The following is a 24,382-nucleotide window of genomic DNA, read 5'->3' as shown; positions in this document are numbered from 1 at the left end:
AGTTTCCACTTCAGGTGATGTGCCTCTAACAATTTTTCATGGTATGAGAAAGGTAAAAAAAGATATTCATGCACCGAAAGAATGGATTGTACATGTGTAGGAAAAGGGTTGTGTTGATGAGATGCAGCTGCAGTGGATTAAAGAGTTTTGTCTCAAGTACACAGTTTAATATTTTTTAAAATAATATTTCATTTGGAGTGCATTTTCCGACATGTAATTTTCGAATGATTTAAAAGGTATCCCACAACTTATGACTTGAAAAAAATTATGTGTCCTAGAACATACAGTGCACACAAAAATTACTTTAAAAATGAATATATGTTGTCCCGACAAATACGGTGTCCCAACCTATATGGTTACAGATATGGTATGCACTCTTGTTTATGATATTTTATTTCATAATTCTGTCATGAGTACTTTTAATTGTTGGAATTGAATTGACTGTAAGTGTCATTTTTTATGAAACTGATTTAAATAATATCGCAAGCTGCAGTGTTGTCGGCTACATATTTAGCAGAGTCCCCAAAACCTGTAAGAGCATCTACTTCTAAAAAAAAAAAAATGGCTGAAGATACTCAACCTGAGACATGGAATGTAAAGAGCAAAAACTTGCAGGATTCTTTTGTCACATGGATGGAAAGATTTCAGCTTATGGTATCAGAGATTTGGGATATTTCCCTCAAAAATGTAATAAAATGGTTAGAAGTATTAACTTTGATGCATTAAGAGAAATATAATTCCATGCAAATTGTTAACAAAGCATTGTGCTTTCATGGACAAGTTTCTAAACTAATTTGTTGGGCTAGAAACGGTAGGTATTGTGTGCTCAGTATGAGCTGTGCTTGATCATGTAGGTTGAACTTAGTTATTAGTGTGTTTAAAATGTAACACCTGTTGCTTGCTTTCATGGTGCAAGGGAGTTTAGGTTAATTGGCCTTGACCTTCTATCAGCCAGTTGACCTCTTAGACCATGGTAGTGACTGTCAGTCAACTCATGCAATACATTCCAACATCCCATTGACCATTCTAATCACCCTGTTGGTGTTTACCTGATATTCTTACCAGGTACTTCACCACATGCTGGTAGGTCACCACTGTGGGATGTACTATATAACATTTACAATTTCAAACCCTTCAACATATCACATGCTATTTCCATGTAATTTACACCATATACTTAAAAGTCTTCTGTCAGTGGTACAAAAGTAAATGTATAGCTACGGTAAGTCAAAAGCATGCATGATCATAGGCACAGTCAAGCCAAAGTTCAATCTGAGAAAGAAACCTTCCATGTAATGGTAAAAGGAATTGATATGCAAGAATCTGAAAATGACAAACTATTTGGTATGATGATTGGCAATGTTTTGAGCAGAAAAATGCAAGCTGGTAAGGTCATTAATAAGTAAACTAGGTGCCTTTTCTCGCCAACAGAATAAAATGACATCTCCCTCAAGAACAGAGAAAGCTAATTATAATTTTTATATCAAGCCACATTAAAAATATTGCTATCATTCTGTCTGGGGTAATCGAGTCAGAAAATCAAGGGAGACTACTGAAATTTAAACAAAATGCAGGAAGGGTTATTCTGGATGCCAGTGTAGACACACCATCAACAAATCTTTTTAAAACCCTTTAGTGGCTTCCATTTCAGCAGAAAATTCAGTTTCAAAAGGGTGTACAAGTTTATAGAAAATTACATAGGTTGACTCCTGATTATAATGAAACTAATTTTAAATTTGTTGAAAATGAATATATCTATTAGCCAAGATCCATCTCAAACACTACCAATTTATATTTAATTTATCTAAACCAGATTCAGAGATTTATAAGAGGTTTTTTTCTGGAGTCAAAGTTTGGAATTCCATTCTACTCTATATAAGTGCAGCCAACTCAGCCAAACATTTTAAGAAGCTTCTTAACATCTACAGAAACAATAGTTTGTTTGATTTTGTTTAATTCATTACTGCTTTCTTTAATACAATGTTCTTTCATGTAATCACTCGATATGTCTTACAAAGGTTTACTTTTGAACTTTGTATGAATCTGGTATGTACTCACCTTTTTTTGCTGGGGCCTTGAGTGGCCAAGTGGTCTAAAGCACTCTCCGTTATGGATCACTGCCATCTCACCTGTCTGCATGGGTTTGAGTCTCGGATTCAGCTAATGTGGGTATGTGAGAAAGCTTGCCAGTAGCTTCTCATGGGTCGGTGGCTCTTTCCGGGGTTTTCCCAGGTTCTTCCTCCACCATTAATACTGGCCGCCATGTATAGCCTATCGAGTGCTGAAAAATGGCATTAAACCATACAACAACAACAACAGCAACAACCTTTATTGCTTTGTACACATTTTATAACAGTGGTAGATCAATTACCTAATTTTTAATAGCATTGTTGTCTAAAGACACAATTTGTAAAAATCATATACATGAATTTGCAAAAGGTCTTGTGGAAGATTGGTCAGTTGACCAAATGAGATTCTTCTTTAAATTAAGTCATTATTATTGTTATTATTATTATTATTATTATTGCCATGAATTTGATGGAAATAGCTCTGTTTATATGTGGGCAGAGTATCTACCTGAAATAAAAAGGGTCAATTGGCATTGATGGATGATCAATCAGGTGTCAAGACTCAACTGTCAATTACTGTGGCATTTTGCTACATGGGCCAAGACACATTGTTACTAAGTTGCAACTACATTCAGACTATGCGTAGACAAAAGCTTCTCCCTTTTATAATGAAGTCTCAGCTTTAAATAATTAAAATGGACTATGCTGGTTCTCATAAATAAAGTAGAGGGAATAAATAAAAAGAAAATGTTTTTTTGTTGCCTTTCATTTATACTTTAAAAGTGAACAAGCAATTAACAGTTATGAAAAAGGTACATTTTAACAAAGATTGCCCTTTAAATTTCCAGATTTTCTTGGTGGCAAGTTATTTACCTCAAAATGTACATTTTCTGAATTTTCTAAATCCTATGTATCCATTCTATTACTATTTTTTTCTCATAATGTCATGGACAAGATTTTCATTGACCCACTGTTATATTTTCTGATATTACATATATGTAATACCATATAGCAGGTTATTTTATTTATTATTTATTATTATTCCTCTTTGTTTCCTTTGGAACATACGACCTTCACAGCAACACTCCATTTGTCATGATTTTGGGCTATCTGTCACAGCAACACTCCATTTGCCATGATTTTGGGCTATCTGTTTTGCTGCCCTCCAGGGCAAACAGATGGTCTTAAGCTCAGTGTCCCGGCATCTTTGCCAAGCCATGGCTGGCTATTCTATTTTGTGTTTGCCTTAAGGGTTCAAATCCAGGGCATGATGAGCAATATTGGGCTGGTCTCTTTTTTTGGTATATCCAATCCATTTCAACTTACATGTTTTAATGGTGTCAGGTATGAGTTTTGTTGTTTTCACAACCGTAGCTTGTATATGTCTGACTATGTGATGTACAGGATCTGTCAGAGACAAGTATTGATAAAGACCTGCAGCTTATGGTCAAAGTCCTTTGTGTGTCTCCAGGTCTCTGCCCAAAAGAACATGTTGTCTTGTCAACATTAATCTCCAACCTGGTAGTTCAGCCTATGGTATGTTGGCTCTCAGTCTTTAACAGCATGTGCTGAATTGTGTATGACAGCAGTCCATTATAGTCTGCAAAGTTCAGATCTTCCAGTTTGTAAGTCAAGGTTTGCTGTATTCATTGTGGATGGTCCATTGCCATCTTCATAGCCCAGTCTACAACTAGTGCAAAGATCGTCATTGAAAGTAAGCATCCATTGCCTCACACCAGTGTGAACAGAGAAAGAAGTAGACAAGTCTGTGTAGCGTATGACACAACAGGCTGCTTCTTTGTAGGGGCACTGGATAATCCTGACAATATTCTCTGGGATGCCATATTATTTCAGTGTTTTTAGATAGTAAGTCAACCAATCATGTTGAATGCTTTACTGAAGTCTTCAAAAACTACATACTGAAATGACTGCCATTCTAGAGACTGTTCTGTGATAACATGGAGTGCTGCTTTCTGGTCTGTACATGACCTCCCAGACCAGAAATCTTGCTTGTTCTTCTCTCAGCCTGGAATCTGTTGCAAACCTGGTCATCTCCAAAATCAACCTTTTTAAAATTGTGCATGGTAGGGATAGGAGTTGAATACCTCTCCAGTTCTGGCAGTAGTTAAGGTCTTCTTTCTTGGAAATATTGTTAATGTAGCCATTCCTTTACTCTTATGACATTTCTTTGTCCGATATTTCCCATCGAGGGTCAGTCAAGGCGGCTGCTGTAACCATGGCATCTACTTTTAAGGCTTAAGGTGGAATTTTGTCTGGGCCAGGAGTTTTACCAATCTCGATTTTCCTGACTACCTGTATGACCTCTTCATTGGTAATGGACCCTACATTGATATTCAGATCTTTTTCCTTGTCAATGATGGCTGAGTGATCCACAGGTGTGCCTCTGAGTACACTGCTGATGTGCTTCCTCCACCATTGAGGTGATCTGCCAGTATGTTCAAGGTTAATCCCATCCTTTCTGCATACAGGCTTGTTGGTATTCATTTTCCACCCTGATAATTACCATGTGATATTTTAGAGGGTCTTCATGCCATTTATTTTCACTGCTTTCTGTGCATCTGTGGCAAGTTTGTCAGCAAGTTCCCACTTATCTTTCCAAATGCTCTTGTTGACTTCTTTATTTTATATCTTGCATTCCTCCTGACGACACTGTTCCTGTGCTCAGGTCTTTGCCTGTACAAGTCTCTGCTTCCATTTCACTTCGTACTGTCTTCTTGATTGTATTCTGACAGCCAGCTCCTGAGCTTCTGTATTATGAATCGCAGTATCTCCTTTTATAATTGCTTGTAAGTCAAATTAACTGCCGTCTGCAGAGACAGATCTGCTGTTGCATAATGCTCTGGTAATTCTGGGTCTCTGCAGTTTGTTAGGAGTAATCAGTATAACAAATAACATAAACCCTGATCTGCTGGTGCATTATGGGATGGTAGATCAGGGTCTGCATTGTTTGCAGTTGGACTCAGCTTATAAGTGAGTATATATATATATGGTAGTATTCAAATGGATATTTCTTCCTTGCAGGACACCCAGTCTTTGATACATTAATTTGATAAGGAGTTTTAATAGCCAATATCTCAGATTAACTTGTCGCCATGGTACATTACTCATTCATGATAATGCTGCTGATGGAAGACATGGAGTATATTGCCTTATAGTGAGAAGAAGCACCTTACACATAATTTTCATTACTGCATGAAATGACCATACCTGTCTTATACTAGAAATGGTGCTGTATTGGAGGACCATATATTTACGGAGTTCTGTACTAATAAATTTTTGTTTTGAATTGAACAGACTGATGTGTCAATCAAATGAGTCGATTTTGTTGCATGATTATTTCTCTCCTTCAATGGTAGATTAACTATTTTGACCTGTCTTCAATAGGGTGTTGTGTGTGTACTATATACTAATTCAGCTCAGGCAAAAAAACCCCAACTTTTTGCTAGAGTAGAAAATATTGTTAATTATTGTCACTAAAATAAAACCTTTGCTATATCCTTAATTGTTGAATTATAAATCATCACAGTTGAAAAATATTAAATTTTACTTCCACAAAAATAACCTGCAGTATGATATCACATCACAACTGACATCATGAAAGATACAAAGAAATGGCCTAATATATTAAATATTCTGAGATCAGATCAATACATGATTCTGAAGTTTACTGAATAAAATCATTTAATACATTTTCATCATGTGATAATTAAATCTTACAGTCATGTTTAATTTGAATTAAAGTTTGGAAACTCTTTGAATAATATGAATTGCTTGGTCATCAAGTCTTACAAAAATGTAGAATTTATTCAGCATTTTTTAAAAATAATTTTGTAAGATGTTTTGTTTAAAGAAAGTCAGGATATTTTGATCTAGTGAATGCTTTACTAAATAAAACAGGCACATTTCTGGTACAGATTTTTTGCATCAACCAATTTTGTTTGTGGCTAAAGATATGTAAATAGATAATCCAAAGTTGGGACTTTTTTGTGACTTTTTCATGATCAAAATCATATTAAACTTACTATTTCCTAAAAAATTCTATATTTTGATGCAGCTTACCAGTAATTTTGTTTAAAAATATTTCTGAAATCTCAGGTAATTGGAAAATATTGCAAGCAGAGGAACAAATTGCACAAAAAAACCAATGAAAATGTTTGAGATTTTTATGGACATGAAAGCACAGTTCAACTTATTGCTATAACAGAAATTCAATATGCAGTATATGTGCAGTGAGGAGTACATATTTCATATAAATACAAGTTTGTATTGTAAAATAAATACAGATCTGCAATACAGTTAGGACACGCTGTATTTACAGTACTCATATTTTAATTCAGGCCTAACTGCAAACAACATAGACCCTGATCTGATGGGATATAATGTTTGTTATCCTGAGTGATTACTCCTAACAAACAACATAGACCCTGATCGGATGGGACATAATATTTGCTATCCTGAGTGATTACTCCTAACAAACAACATATACCCTGATCTGATGGGACATATTGTTTGTTATCCTGAGTGATTACTCCCAACAAACAACATAGACCCTGATCTTATGGAACATAATATTTGTTATCCTGAGTGATTGCTCCCAGCAAACAATATAGACCCTGATCTGATGGGACATAATATTTGTTATCCTAAGTGATTGCTCGAAACAAACTGCAAATGACATAGCCTCAGATCTACCAACACATTATGTGATGGCAGATCAAACTTATAAGCATGTATGTATGGTATTAATTTTTATTTTTAAACATTTTGATTGTCAGCATAATGTATTGTTTTATTTTGTGTACAACCACAAATATATATGATCTATGAAGTTCAAGTTTTTGTTGTCTCCATGTCATGGTTCATGAGGCCCCAGTTTTCCCAGTTTGTTTAATGATGAGGATTGTTTTCATATAGATTTTTACATTCTTCTAAAGTAGAATTATTCCTTTAATATCTTGGTTATAAATTTCTTTTGTGCGTCAGTGCTAGGCATAAAAGCAAAACACAATACATTTATTCATATTTATTTTGCTAGGAAAGTACAAAGCTAACAGATTCTAATACAACACAACCTGACCATAAAGCCTTTGATTATACTATTACAAGTCCAGAATGGTCCTGGATTCCATTTCATTGTAAGGCAGTAAAATTATATGTGTCATGTGCCGCATTGTAAGGCATTATCCTTCACGATAAGGCAATATCCTCTCATTTGATACCATGAATAATGTTATAATGAGACATGAATACTGTTTTGGAGCCTTCTGACTCGTGTTATACATCTAATAGAGTGATAGATTTATGCTATATTTTCACTGCTTTCCTTATTAATTTTGTTTAACTATGATTTTTCTTTCTTAACTTCAAACTGCAAGCAAGGTTTTTTGTTGTTGTTGTAAAGTGTACATGGTTACCCAGAAGTAATGACTTTGAAATCAATTCCAAATTCAATTCATCGGTGTATGCTGAATTCCTAATACAATGGAAAACTGTTATTAATATTGTAGTCAGCTTTTAATACAGAACAATTGATTAAGTTGATTGAAATTTGTTTGATGTAAAATTGATTTTGTTAACTCTGTATCGGATCATTCAGTTAGATCTTGCAGCATACAAAACCTGACTATACATTCATTCCTGGAATTATTCATGTGATAAATTGGCAAAAAACCCTGGATTGATTCTCTCATTAATAATAAAATCCTAAATGAGGCCTAGGCCATACTTGATTATTTTGTTTTTAAATGAATGGTATGAAAAGGGAATTTAAATACTTTCAGTGGATTTTGTTGTGTTGATTCAGTTTCATGGAGCCATCTTGCAGGTTTCAAGCACTTTAATGAATGGATTTTCCCAATGATCAACATAGCGTGTCAATTTGGAACAAATATGTTAAATATTGAATGAACAACATCATATTTCACCCATGAATGAAATGTGATCTGCTTTGTTCCCTTATTGTATATGTACATGTTGATTAATTCCAGCTTTAATTTGCATTCCATTACACCTTATGTTTCTGTTTACATCCATATTATATGAGTGTTAAAATTAAGTTTGTTTGGAAATGAAATATTTCATAGAAGTGTAAATTTAAGAATTGTTGGCTGATACCAAGCAAAAAAAGCTTGTTGAAATATAAGCATCAAAAATGATAATTTGTGGAATGATTTCTTTGTTTTTTGGGTATATATTGGCACAAAAACACATGAAAGGCTATACATTGCTGAGACCATGTTAAGCATCCTACTCAGAGACACACCACAGCAATCAGCCCAAGTTGATCTGGGCATATTTTGAACCCATGATCTTTGGCTTATGAGTCTAGCACATGAACCATTGGACCACCACTTCTCCCTGTGTGATGGGATGAATATACTTCTTTGCAGAAACTGAAATTATCTATGAATAGTTATCACAAGATACTGAAATTGTCTTTGAATAGTTATTGCTATTAACCTATGCCCCAGGTGCTGTTGCTTTGTAGTAGAACATTTGCCTAGCTGTTTACAATTTGCCTTTACTGTTGATACTCGCTTCTAAGTTGAGTCCATCTGCAAACTGCATAATGTGCCAGAAGATCTGGGTCTGTGCAGTTTGTTTGGAGTGATCAGTAGAACAATCATAAACCTTGATCTGCTGGCATATTATGTAATTTCAGATCAAATTCTATGTTGTTTTGCAGTTGGACCAGACTTGTAAGTGAGTATGTTCAGGTATTTATTGGTTTTGCTATCAGTCATACTGGGTTTTTTTAAAACAAAATTTGGTACACTTGGAATGTAATGTGCTGTTTTGCTATTTCCCGATGTATTTGTTAAGTATCTCAGCATGTTCTGTGTTCTGATGATGCACTGAGAAATGTATTTTCCAAAGTCTTTTACTTAAGGTTTTGCTCTTTAAAAAACATCTTACAATTTTAAATACTGTGACTATATTGATAAACTGCGATGATTAACTTACTCATCTTCATTATTTGTAATTGTTAAACTACATGTTAAATTTACAGAAAAATCTGTACAACATTGAATTCTTAAGTTCAGTCTTGTTATTTCTCAAAATTAGAATTTTTAGCTCACCTGGCTAAATGAGATTATGGAATGGCTAACATCAAACCTGCATTATCCATCCTTGTGTCTCAGTCCATCAGAAATTGATATTCTCAACTTCTTGTAAACAACTAAAGCAGTTTTAAATCCAACTTGGAAGACAGCTTCCTGGCAAGATGGCCTTTAATGTTTCTACGAATGATCCTGTGCATTAGTAGCAAAAAACAAATTTCAATTTGCTAAATGGGTTTAATAGTCTGTGGCAAATGTTTGGTGAAAAAACTACTTTTGATGAAGTATCTGCCAATTTCAGTCCTAAAAGATTACTGGTAGTACTTATTTACAGTAGGTCTCTGTATGGTATGCAATGTGGACAATTTTATTTTCTCTCTCTCTATGTATCACATATTCTCAGCTCTTTTATTATCATGACACTATGATCAATCAGAACATCTCATGGATTTTCAAGAAAATTCCATCTCAGATATACTTTGATGGAGTGATACAGTGTAAAATTGGGGGAAATCACTGGTCTCATTCAAGTAAACCATAAAGTGACTTCATGAGATCTTGGTCATATGAGGATCTGTCTTTGACCAGGTTTATAATCACCACTGAAACAAATACTTTAATGAATATTATTCTCATCAGTTGGTTGAGAAATGTGCATCTGTCAGGAGTTAAAACAATTTATTCCTTTTAAAAATTTTCTTATTACTTCAGTTCATTTTTTTGTCTCAGCCAAATGTTTATATCTCATATGATTGGAAATTGAAGATTCTTGGTGGGTGTAGTGTCTTTACACTACACGTGTCATACCCTTATACTTTGTAGAAAAATGTTTATGTATGTGTAATATAAAAACAAACAAAAAAATTCTAAACATCATAGTACAATTGTAATCTGTAGTAGATGCCAGAGGTATAAGTTAGTTAATAAACATTCTGTTCTTTGACAAGGAGTCATTGAAAAGTTTTCTTTTTTAGTAAGTGCGGCCATCTTTTAGTGTGGATTGGTATCTTTTGTACAAATTAAAAACTTCATGCAAGGACACAAATATATTAAATTTAGTTAAATTTATTTAAGTTTTTTTTAGAAGTAATTTAATTTTTTAAGATATTTTTTGCAATGGCAATCATATTTGAAGTTGGATCAGTATAATTTGCATGACATTGAAAGGTCTTTTTTGCCAAGACATTTTGTTATAAATTATGTCAAAATTCTTAACTTTATATTTTGTGCACAATAATTCCTTTAATTATTATTTGATTTCCCCAATTTTTATATGCAGCTTTTGATGGATGTACACTTAGTGGAATTTAATAATCAGATTTCTGTCGTCATTTAATGGAGTTGTGGCCACTGAATTTTTGACACACATGGGTTTGGTTGTCAGCATTTATGTCATCAGCAATATCTTCCTTTAAAATAAATGTACCTTATCTCATTTATTGTATCACCTTTGCCACGTAACCACTTAGCCCCACCCCTATAGTTCATTTTTATCATGCTGCTAACATCAGCTCATTTTTGTGCAACTGTTTCTCCCCACACCCCACCACCAGAAAAAGCACATAAATAATTACATACATCATAAACAATTGATACTTCACTTTTTAACCTGCTAAAAAAAACAATGTCAGACACAACAAATTGTAAAATTATCCATCAATTATTGTTATTTAGTACAAAAATTAAACTAAAAAAAACATGCAGTATGTATGTGCCAAAGTTTGATATTTGATGTCTGTCTAATTAACTACTTTAGGGGACATGACTATATGTGGCATTTCAGAGAAAATGAAGAGAAAACTCTCATTGATAACCTGTGTGTGTACAGTTTTGTTTTCACTCAGGAAATTGATTTTTGAATGGCATAAGAGACATCAATACATCATCTCATCTTGATAGTAAATGGATGGATGCTAAAAGCAGTGTAACTGATAAAAGTGATAATATACTGAGTAAAATGACATGTAGTTACAGCGCATAATGTACTAGATTATTCTCTTAACAATGGCATCCGTGGAACATAATTGTTCCTATGTATTACTAATTTGAAAAAGGAACAGTTGTGAATATTGGAACTAAAATATCATTGCAGTTATGAGTGGATGATATTCAACTGACTTGATAATGTTGACTGATAAACAAGGAGTCAAGAATTACATAAATGCCAGAAGATTTATTTTTGATGATTTTATAATTTTCTTAATTTAACTGGCACTGACACTTATTGTGAAATTATCACAAAATCTATATTATCACACAAACAGATGGCTGTTTAATTATTCTTCAGTTTTTATTAATGTCACTAATAATAATAATGAGATTCATGACCCCTTTATAATAGGAACCATATTATAATGAAAGCCCATATAGTGAGGGAATTCTGTATGTACAAATATATCAAATGCAGCTGGGAAACAAGTGTTTTATAATACAAGTATTAATGATTAATAAACACAGAAGCATCAGACTATGAACTCAAAACACAAAGCGTTATGCACCCAAACATGTGTAATTGTAAACCTTTTACACACACACACACACACACATACTATTATATACTACATACATAACATACATATAAACAGTGTATACATACAACAAAATTGGACATGGCAAATATCACTAATAAAATAAAAACACTGATCATGCTTGTTTAACATGTTTTTTGTGTGTGGAATAGTTGCAAATAACTGGACCAGAAAAAGCCAAAGTTGTTTTTTTACAGCTTACTTTTGGATTCAGGAAGAAGGTCATTAGATGGAAAATGAGCATACTGTAGTTAATGTAATATTTCATACACAAAAAATATAATTCATTTTAGAGTATGAAAAATGATACACAAAATGTTTTAATAATTTTTGGTAACAGATTGTAGATGAAAATAAAGGAATCAGACCCCAAAAAGATCATAGCGACTTCAAGATATGTGCTTACTTACCCATACTAATATAACAGAATCAACTGACACAATTATTACATCATTTTGGTCATACACATTGTTATCTTTTTGATAATGTGATTTGGATTAACATGTCATGAATCAAAAATTGATTAAGTTTACGAAACCAGTGTATTGCAGACTCATAATGTTTGCTATTCCTCCAGTTTTAGCAGCAGATGATTAAAATGACGCAAGTTACATGCAACATTAACCTCATCTATTATAATTAAAAAGATAAAAGAACACAAAAAACTTTCAATTATGAGTAAATATGAATGCAAAAATATTGTTGTATCATTTGTTATGTACATGTAAATCTATAATTTTTAAAATTTTTATTCATGACTGTAAGGTGTAGTTATCTGTTGTGTATATGTATAGGTTCTGTCTAAGATATTAAAAGTGCCAAGATTGCATAGAATGTACAACAGTTCTAATTAAATTATTAATAATAATATTAGTAGTAAACATGATGACACATTTTGGGGTAGTTCTTCAGTGGCTGATGGGGACATCAGGGTTCTTAGTAGAATTAAGTTATTTCCCTTTGGATGGGTTAGGTCAGGTGGGTTCTTGTAAAAAGTGGGATATCTGCCAGTTGTCATGTAGGAGCAGTAGAAAATGTATTTCCACCACTTATGCTTGTTTATAAGTACACAAAAAGTTTTTAATTATGAGTAAATATGAATGCAGCAATATTGTTAGTCATTTGTTATGTATATCTATAATTTTTTTAAATTTTATTTATGACTAAGTTGTAGTTATCTGTTGTGTATATGTATAGGTTTTGTCTAAGATATTAAAAGTGCCAAGATTGCATAGAATCTACAACACCTATAATTAAATTACTAATAATAATAGTAGTAAACAATATGACATGTTTTGGGGTAATTTTTCAGTGGCTGATGGGGACATCAGGGTTCTTAGTAGAATTAAGTTATTTCCTTTTGGATGGGTTAGGTCAGGTGGGTTCTTTTAAAAAGTGGGATATCTGCAAATTGTCATGTAGGAGTGGTAGAAAAATGCATTTCCACCATTTATGCTTGTATATTAGTACATCTAGTTGGACAGTTTTTGTTGGTCTTATTTCTGTGTTTTTGCTGTAACATAATTCTTCAGACATATTTAATGCAGCATATATATTGAGAGGAAACATTTGTTTGGATTATTCATTGGAATTTCAAAGTGCTCATTGGATACAATTTTATTCTGGGACTATTGTGAATTATTCAGAGGAATTCTAGACAACGCCATTTTGCTACATCAGGACTGATGGCAGACCAGTGCATTCAAGGATTTGAAATTCATTCAAAACACTTGATTCTTCTTTTGACTTGAATATAAAAAAATTTAAGGATTATTGTGGACTTGTCTCATAATACTTAAGTTCCTCTTTTATTTTCATTTTATAACTTTGATAATGACATTAATTTTTTACTTTTTTCAAAATTTCTTGATTTTGCAACATTTTTATAGTTTATGACCACAGAGTCATCACACAGTACATAAGCTTGTGTGTATTCAGAGTGGTGTTTGTGAAGCTCCTGTAGTATTGGCAGTGGAGAGGGGGAGAGAGGTTACATGGTGATTGCAGTCTTTCCTCATATACATCATGGTTGAATAATCGTCCTAATTGCCAAGGGCACTGACAGGTTATATTCCATTGTCAATTAACACTTGTTTTAATTATTATATTCATTTATATAAGGTGATTATTTTCTAATAGTATTGTTTAAGGATTATGTCTGTGTTTGTTGATTGAGTGGAGTAGATTTCATGTTCTGGAATTAAACATTAAATCACATCTTGAAGACATATTGGAGCTAATCTGTGATAAATTTTAAATAACTGGTTCACTTTATACCTGTAATTGTGAGAGTTTAGGCTTGTGACGCAAGTTTCATGGTCCAGTTGTGTAGGGAATGTAATTTCGGTTGTATCTGTTATTATTCTCATTGCCTTGACGTTTATTTTTTCTAGGAGTTCTTTCTCCTACATTTGTACATTTGTTCCAAAAATGGGCAGCATATTCAAATTTGGTTAGATAAAAGATTTATGCAGTTTTCCCAAAGACAATCAGTCCAGTTTGAACCTGAAACTTTTATAAAACATTTTAATTTCCCCAGCCTTATCAGAAATATATTTAATACATGCATGCCAATTGACGTCACTGGCTAAGATTATGCCCTAGTGTTTACGTTTTGTATTCTTTCTGCCATATATAATATAGGTTAGTGTTAATGGTCCTTTTCTTGTAATAATATCATTGATTTAGTCTTATTTATCCAGATTAAATGGAACTAGCCAGCATCTGGACTATTCATATATCATTTCAATATCTGAGTTCATGATTATTGACTATCATATATAATGTTGTATTATCAGCAGTCCTATCAATAATTCTATATTTTCTATGATATCACTAATGAAAATGAAATACAATAAGGGTCCCAAAATGGAGGGCAGATCAGGGTCTGTGTTGTTTGCAGTTAACTTTGAATAAATGAGTATGCAGCGTGCTTAGAATAGCATAGAGCTTTGTTCATTGTCAGATGGATCAGTGGTGGATTTGCAAGAATTCAGGGACTGTGTTAGTTAGGAAGTTGCTGTAGGTTGTGTATAAGTACAAAATTTAAGACTGAAGTTATCCATCAGTTTGAGCACTACTGTCCAAGTTGGGATTCAGTTTGAGCACTACTGTCCAAGTTGGGATTCAGTTTGAGCACTACTGTCCAAGTTGGGATTCAGTTTGAGCACTAGTGTCCAAGTTGGGATTCAGTTGAACATTTCATTCTTCTTTTTGATGATCACTCCTTTTCACATCCATGTATCTTTGATTTTCCCATCCTTTTTTTAGATTTCTTTCTTGCTTGGCAACATTAGCTCTTGTTTTTGTAAAATCCTTATTTAAGTATATTTGAAAGGGCAGCTTGTTGGTTTTGAGTTTAGATCATTTTCACCATTCCAGGTACTTACATTATGGTCAATTTTTCTGTTTGGATGGATCTATTCAGTGACTTCTGTTAATGTCATCAATTTTCAAATTTACACCCAAATTCTTTGCAAGCTTATGCACAAACAAATCTATCCTATCTCTTTCATTTACTCGTTTCTTCTAAATGTCATTTGTATTCTTTTCATCAGGATCTTCACTGTCCTCATTTCAATTTCTGACTCAGGGTTAGGATATGACTTGGATTTAGGGACACCATATATACAAATACTCTGTTGTCATGAGTATTGATGTAGGTTATCTAACTGATTTTCAAGCAACTTGATTTTTTGCATCCTTCTTTTCAAGTCCTGCATGAACTTTAGCCAACAAGACTCTCAAACTTTGAATTTCACTGGAGAATTCTGTGTGTGTTTTATCCACAATAATCTGACAAACAGCCTTAGCAACAAATGTTCCAATTTCTGGTATTTCAAAGACTGTTAACAATTTATCAATAAAATGATCAACAGTCAGTTCACTTTACCTGATGTTAAATGCAATTGTTGAGGGTAATAAATGTTTGGTTTATAAAACTGTGGACAAAACATTATTCTTTTCAAATGTTAAATATTTCTAAACAATATTTCTTAAAATTTATATGATTCAAAATAAATATAGCAATAGCTTTGCAATAACCACTTTACTATTACAAAATTCTGTTTACTGATTAAATATCTAGAGTATGTCATGGTTAGTATGGATTTATTATTATCTAGAGTATGTCATGTTTAGTATGGATTGATTAATATCTAAAGAATGTCATGATTAGTATGGATTGATTAAATATCTAGTGTATGTCATGGTTAGTATGGATTGATTAATATCTAGAGTATGTCATGGTTAGTACTGATTGATTAAATATCTAGAGTATGTCATGGTTAGTATGAATTGAATAAATATATAGAGTATGTCATGGTTAGTATGGATTGATTAAATATCTAGAGTATGTCATGATTAGTATGGATTGATTAAATATCTAGAGTATGTCATGTTTAGTATGGATTGATTAATATCTAGAGTATGTCATGATTAGTATGGATTGATTAAATATCCTGAGTATGTCATGATTAGTATAGATTGTTTAAATATCTAGAGTATATCATGGTTAGTATGGATTAATTAAATATCTAGAGTATGTCATGGTTAGTATGGATTGATTAATATCTAGGTTATGTCATGGTTAGTATGGATTGATTATATATCTAGAGTATGTCATGATTAATATAGATTAATTAAATATCTAGAGTATGTCATGATTAGTATGGATTGATTAATATCTAGAGTATGTTATGATTAGTATGGATTGATTAATCTTTATTTATTTACTTACTGATTAGTTTCTTCATTTATTTGTAGCTTGCAACAGAGATGCTGCGTCAGTTTGACCCCACTGTGGAACCCCAGTCAGGCCCACAGGAAGAGCCCTTAAATCTGATCCCTATCTACAGGCTTCCAAAGATCAAAGGGGCCTTTTTACCAGGTAATATTTTTGTTCCTAGGCATTGAAGACATGGAATACCTTGAACACCAAATTTCTATTTCAACAAACCCTCACCCACAAAAACATTTGTCATTGGAATAGCTTTCAATTAATTTATACCAGAAACACAAGACTTTTATGACTCTTTTGTCCTTAGTACACCTCAGATCCACTGTGATAAGCCCTAGCTCAAATGTAAATCCAGTCCTAAAATTGGCCAGAGAACCAGTTCACTGAAGGCAACAGTTAAAATCCAGGAAAATCTGTGTTTAATTCATCATCTGTGAAATATTTTTGACCAAAAGGCTACATCATATTTCTTTTTATGAATCATTGACATTAGTTTTCTCTTTCAATGCTGTGCATGAATTAGTTTTTGATGTGAAAATGTGCTCAGCCAGCATTCAGTATGGCAAATTGTGGTTCCTTTGTTCTATGGATATTCTCATAAACAGTTTTACTCATTCCATATTTCAAGGAGTAATAATATCTCTCATATCTCTTAAATTCAGATTCAGTGATTGTTAGTACTATTTTATTTTTTAAGCAATGTTAATATCAGGATATGAACATCTCGATTCAAAATGGAGAATATCTTTTGTTTAGTGTAGAAGAAAAATTTAAATTCTGTAAACCTTACTATCACTATAGAAAACCATGAAATACCATGTGAAGAATCTGTGAAATTCCTTAGAGTATATATTGATTCCCAACAAAATTTTATCAACCACATATCTAAGTGCTGTCAAATGGCAGAAAGACAATTAAACGTCTTGCAACATCTAAACCACCATTTGTTCACTTATACAAAGCTACTAATCTACAAATGTCTTGTTAGCTGTTGTTTAAAGTACTGCCCCCCCACCATTATTTGGCATTTCTGTAGCAAACACAACTCTGACAAAATGGAAAAATACAGTATAGGGCACTAAAACTGGTGTTTGATGATTTTACTAACTCATATGACTAAGAAAAGCAAATCTTCCTACTCTAATCTAAGAGACCAAAATCTGGCAACATCACCAAGAGAAATGACCACTAGGTATGATAAGCTCTCTTTCAAATTTGATGCTTCCAAAGTCAGGAACAGCCTGCCTGCTGTTGTATTGTCTTTTATCTAATGTCGCATTGTCTTTAATCTGCTATTACCATTGAGACAGTAATGTCTGCATGTACATGTATACAGTAAATATGTACTATCTTACTATCTGTGTACCTGTCTGTTCAATTATGAAATACTATTGTTATGTTGGTAAAATAACTCATACAGAGCTAGTGTTTTATGTATTTTACTCAGACCACCAACATTAAATAAAATTTCTTGTATCTTGTATCAGACTGCCAATTATTACCTTTTGTGTAATAGAGTCAGTCTTGATTATGATTCCTGTTCACACTCCATTCACAGGACACATTTCACACCATTGGTTCTAAACTTTTACAACAAATGTTGGTTCTTAGCATTGTATTGAGAAGGCTTAATCTACATTCTGTTTGAAATATGATAACATTACCTAAAGAAATAAAACTTTGTCTGTGAAGTTTTACCATGGAATGCTCTATCCATCCATTGTACTTGATTCAAGATACCTCATTTGAAGGTAGCAGCTTCTCGGGATTCTCTTAAAATGAAAATTACACTACTCTCACAATACAATGGTCAGATGTTGATGATGATAATTACAGTCTAAAGTACAAGACAAACTCTATAACTGTTTGTAATATAAAGTTTATATTGGAATGGCAGAACAAACTGGCCTCAGGATATGGTCAGTTAACATATAACAAGCATAGTGGCTTGATCTTTAAAAATTCTAAATTCACCTGAAAACCTGCAGTCCTACAAATTCACTCTGTATAGTTCCACAAACACTTACTTATATTCAGGGCCTAACTATAAAGATGACTGAAAATAATTTTCATCTCCTAGCTGCAGAAATTTATTTTGAAACAAGACATCACAGGAACAATCAGAATATTTTGTAGGCCAGTAAGCACGCCAAACCAGTCTATGTTAACCTTTTGTGTGACTACTCTTCATGTAACAGAGGGTTATGTACAACTCTCTCTGGCTGGGAATTCAAACAGGGAAATAACTGTTGTTACACCAGTTGACTCTGGGGAAATTCATGCAACAGAGTGTCATGTACAGCTCTCTCTGGTTGGGAATTCAAACAGGGAAATAAGTGTTGTTACACCATTTGACTCTGGGGAAATTTATGTAACAGAGGGCCATGTACAATTCTCTCTCGTTGGGAATTCAAACAGGGAAATAAGTGTTGTTACACCATTTGACTCTTGGGAAATTCATGTAAGATCTTCCTGCCATCATGAACCAAAAACTGAAGACCACAGTGGTCAGGAAATTCCAGCTGAACTAGCTAGAGAAAGCAATAATAATAAATTGCTACCCAAGGCCATCACAAAGGCTGATACTCAGTCAGATAAAGTCTTTGAATGGCAAGGACAGTTGAAGTGATTGAAAAAGACATGACAGCTTAAATGCTTCAACAAGAACTTGCACAAATGACAGCAAAATCAAATAAACAGTCAAAGGAATATGAGTCTTTAAAAACCAAACAGGAGTCAGCGTGGAATAAACATGTCATACTTGAAGAACAGCTGTCTGATTTCAAGACTAAATTTATGAACCTTGAAAAAACAAATAAAACCATCAGATGTGACGTAATCAAGCCATTGCCTTATTCTGGAAGAGGACAACACAAAAATGAAAGAGAAAGTAAAACAATTAAATAAAGACAAAGATTCACTCCTGTCAGAAATTATACAGCTTAAATATGGCTGTGCTACTTCAAGCAGTATGCATTCTGACATTTTAGCATCAGTGCAGGAAGACAATATAAATCTGACAACAGAAATTGTTCATACTGTGACAGAAGAATCACAAAAGTACATCAATGAAATGAGCAGGCTTATGAAAATAAACGAAAATCCCAAGTTAGAAAATAATGATTCCAAAACCCACCCAGAATACAGGAAAAAATATATGTTCCCTCAGTCTACAAAATATATGTTCCCTCAATCTACAGTGTAAAACTCTCATTGTCACAAGTAGTGATAAAGTATCTACCCAACTTAGACATAACAACTTTAAATTTCATAACACACTGGATTCAGTGTTGTGACTGTTTACATTATGGACATAACACCTTAATATTCAACTCAAATATGTAGTATTAAGACAATAGCAATGAAAATGGGGTCATAAATTTAAAAACCAAACACATTTTTCCAGAAACTGCAAAACATACTACAATATTTACTAAGTGTAATTCTCCCTGTGATGACAGAAAACAAATTATGGATACCCCACTGAGTGATGACGTCCATGGAATTACCTCTGGTGAAATGAAAATATTATTTCATATATTCCATATCATTCATTTCAAACCATCAAAACTTAGAATTATCTCAAAAATTAAGTGGCTTAACCAAAAAGATCTCAAAATTTGCCATTTAAACATCCATTATCTTTTCCCAAATCTGGATGAAATCAAACTACTTCTTTCAGGAAATAATTCAGTGAACTTAAAATTCCTAACTACAGTTTTCAGAGAAAAGAGACCTTCCAAAAGGGTGTTGGACTTCATGTCCACATTAAGAATCGCATTCTTTTCAGATGATGACATGATCTTGTAGGAATTGGTATGGAAATAATTTGGTTAGAAATGAGACATAATGTCCAAAAACAAATTGTATTAGGGTGTGTATATAGACCACCAAACTTTGACCATGCTTGATATACTATATTTCAAAATAAGCTTGAAACTTGGTATATGGAAAACAAATAAGTTTGTTTAGTAGGTGAATATAATTATAGTTTGCTTTATGACACGACCCAAAGCTGGATTAAAACCATGAATTCCCAGAATTATCAACAGCTAGATTATGTAGGCACTAGAGTAACATAGGTATCTGCAATACTAATTGATCATATCCATACTAACAACACTGACAATATTATAGAAGTTGCAGTTCCCCAATTAGCCATAAGTGATCATTATCCTATATGCTGCACATGAAATTTAAGTCATAGAAGTAAACTTTATCATCACATATATATCAAGTATTGAATAATAAAAAGATTCAATTTACAAATATTCCTTAAAGAACTGAAAGATATCCCTTGGTCATTAATTGAATGTTTTGATGACCCATCAGATGCTCTTGACATTTGGATAGATATGTTTACTGACACCTTGAACACTCACACTCATATTAATTTCAAGAGAGTCGAGTAACAAAGTCAACCAAATCTGATTGCAGGTGATATACAGAAGCTATTAAGAGAAGGGTTAAATTTAATAAATTAAAAAATATGGACAATTACAGATTATGGAGAAACAGAGTCAACTCAGTGATTCAGAAGGCAAGGAAAATTTACCATTTCATTGAAATATAAGATCATATTTTGAAAAAGAACCCAGAAAACTCTGCAAAACCTTCAGTGACTTGAAAGGCGAATTTCGTCATTTATGGGGCACTCACCAGTTATTATGTACTTTTGAGAGAGTGATGTATGTAAGGTGAAGTTGTTTGCATTTAAAATATGCAAAATGGAGAGAATGGTGGCATACCTCTATATTATATTAATGTAATGTGGATGATATTTCTTTGGATATTGTACTTTTGGAAATTGTACATGATTTAAACACATGGCTAACTAAAATGACTGCTCCCTTGTGCTAAACAATCAGCCTGAATTAGTCTAAAGTACACTATCCATAGCAGCTATTAAAATAGGGAAAATGAATTTTGCCAGACTAGACAATACCAGCTTCTGAAAGTGCAATGAATGAATTACCAAATATATAAAATGTAAAAAAAAGTAATCGGCTCTTTTTTATACAATTTACCTCTGAAGTTCAGGAAGTGAAAATGACCAAGTGGAGCTAGCACTTTTTTGAAAGGTACACATCTGGACTAAGGCCAAGCTGTATACTCTACAACCCATATTACACCCATCAATCATATACCAAAATAAAGGGAATTAAAGGTTTTTTGAATTATACCTAAGATATACAAGGTCTTTTTTAAATAGCCAGTATAACCAGTGAGGAAAACAGAGGAAATTCTTTTTCTTTAAAATCCTAACCCTATGCAAAATGCAAAACTGTAGAGTGCCACCTTACATGTATTAGTGATGAAAATGGTGATACTCAGCAAGATTCTCATGAAATTGCATATGCACTCAAAGATGACTTTGTGAATTTTAATGAAAAATTTGTGGATCTCACAGCTCATAAAAGATTCTCCAGTGAATTAAATAAGCACATTTTCTCAAAACTTAGGAAAGAAGACTGCTTCAAAATACCTACAATAAGTTTTGAATTCATTTTAAATGAATTAGTCAAACTTGATGTCAGAACAGCTACATGTCTAAATGACATAAGTGCTAAATTCCTAAAACTCTCGAGTGATTGCACCTTCACTTATGTGTATTTTCAATATAAGTGTTTCCAAAGCTGTTGTTCCAGACAGGCTAAAACTGGCAAAAGTAACTCCAATACATAAGAAGGGAGATCTTTCTGATATGAAAAATATAGACCTATATCAGTTTTATCATCACTTTCAAAAATATTATAAGGACATGTTTGTAATTGATTTAGAAACTACCTGGCTTCTTTTAATTTACTACATTCATGATGATCAAGCTTTTGAGAAGGACAGTCATGCCACACTTTACTAACTAGAATGATGGATAATGGGTTAACAGCAATGGATCAAGGTCACCTTGTAGGTACAGTGTTTCTTGACCTTACAAAGGGTTTTGACCTTGTAAACCACAAAAATCATGCTGGAAAAGCTCAACATATGTCTAGTTGACCATCAAAGGTTGACTTTGGTTTCAAGTTAGAAATGCCTGTATGATTTTATTGGTATTGAGAAACATTAGGAGTGATTTTTTGAAATTTAGGGTGTCAGCATTTGCAGCTCATTTTTTGTTTAGCTACAATGGGGCCTATACACTTTGTGTTGTGGAACTCTTTAAATTTAGTCTAGACTCTGAGTAATTCAATTAATTTAAAGAAATCTGAAAAGAGTGCACTTCAAATCAGATTATGTGTGCAACTGATACATGTTTTTTCAATAATTTTAAACTTTTGATGTTAAAACTATATTTTAATATGGACACCAAAAAGACTTACAAGTAAATAAACCAACAGTAGAATTTGATGTTTTAAAGTAAATTTTACATCTCCAAATGAATAAATATGAGTTGCTAGATTTTGAAAGATTACAGCTGTTCCAATTTTCACTAAATGTCACATGTGTCCAATCATTGTCAGAACTTCAGGATATCATATATAATTCAGGATTTCCACAATTCATGTAATTATGTTTTGTTTTGAATTTTTGTTCTATTGTGGGTTAAACATGATCCACATATGACGAATATAGGACATCCATCCCAAGCCACAGGCATAGTAATGAATCAGGTATGATGGCCCCTTGCTATAGAGTCCCATAGTAAAACACAGTTCCTGATATAGCACAGGTATGATCTATATGGATGCCATTGTACTGGTCGCAAGTTTGTGCTGGACTAAATGGTGCCCTGTCATATGTCACATTCACCACGCCAACTCAGGGAAGATATACCGCAAACTCTGTGAAATGGCAATCTGGTCCATCAACCACCCTTACTATGGTCCTCAGTGTACCTCAGTATAAAAATTACCTCATGTGCATCACTGTACTCTTTTTTTGGGGGGTTCCCTTTAACAGTATTATAATGAAGTATACTGTAATGTGAGAATGTACACCAGTGACCCTACCTATGTCACTGTACTCTTGGTATGATTTCCCTTAACAGTATTGCAGTGAGCTACCACTGTCCTCTGAAAATGTACCCCATTATACAATGACCTTACCACGGCTTATTGCTGTACTCTTTGTATGGTTCCCCTCAACTGTATTATAGTAAAGAACCACTGTACCAGTAATAATGTCATCTTTTACCAGAGCACATAATTTGTTTTAATAGAACAAACCAATAAAATGAATAAAAGTTTTATCTTGCTCTAAATTAATGTTTAACATTAAACTTTTTATCTTCTGAAAATTAAGATTTAGTATTCTTTTAAAAATACAACCATAGTGTTGATTGATGACAAATTCAGTGAGACTTGACATTTAAGCACTTTACGGAGCCACAAAATTTTGTTATTTTTTTAATGTACAGGTGTTCTGGATAGAGAGGTGAAATATGTAAGTAAACTTTAGAAAATTGGTTTACATATTTTGCTTATTTGAGTAGGCCTTGTTTAGAAAGGTGTTTACTAAAGCATACTTTACTGTGTATAAAATTTTAATATCAGTAGGATGAAAATAAAATTGTATGAGTGAAAACAGAACAAAATCATAGGCATAAGCAGAATGGTTTTAAAAATGCATAAGATATGAGATCTGTTTGGCTGAAATCTCTTGACCCATTTTGCTCACCATTGAGATTTTATGGTTTTTAACCATTATAATTGAGAGTATTGGTTAGAAAGTTAAAGGAATTTAATCAGATTGAATCTCTTTGAAGTACTTTCAATGGGCCTGCAACATTATATTGTATGTGGTAATCAGCTAATAAAGAATCCCATTGTCTTTAATAATAGCTAACCAGTTTTTGAAAAGGCTGTTGAAATTTATGACTGGTTAGATTTTTGCAATCTTACTGTTAAACATTTAAAATAATTTATAATTCATTGCACTTATGATTAAAGAACAGTATATCGAAAAAATAAAATGTTTGCATTAGTCATAAATTGCACATTATTTTCTGTGATAGTTGACTTCTGG

At 33.0% G+C, this 24,382-nt stretch overlaps 1 protein-coding gene across 1 annotated transcript in view; it reads left to right on the top strand.

Moving 5' to 3' along the window:
* LOC149808119 (cilia- and flagella-associated protein 61-like) overlaps window positions 1-24,382 on the top strand; it is a 161,920-nt gene that overhangs the window by 115,430 nt on the left and 22,108 nt on the right. Inside the window, exon 23 of the mRNA XM_089973561.1 lies at window positions 16,444-16,567. Within this exon, the coding sequence (XP_089829687.1) occupies window positions 16,444-16,567 (124 nt within the window). The remainder of the gene's footprint in view (window positions 1-16,443; window positions 16,568-24,382) is intronic.

This window comes from Sinohyriopsis cumingii, chromosome 1 (assembly GCF_028554795.1).
Source record: "Sinohyriopsis cumingii isolate HCF-2022 chromosome 1, ASM2855479v2, whole genome shotgun sequence".
NCBI classification, from domain to species: domain Eukaryota; kingdom Metazoa; phylum Mollusca; class Bivalvia; order Unionida; family Unionidae; genus Sinohyriopsis; species Sinohyriopsis cumingii.
This window is presented reverse-complemented; position numbering and strand designations above follow the sequence as displayed.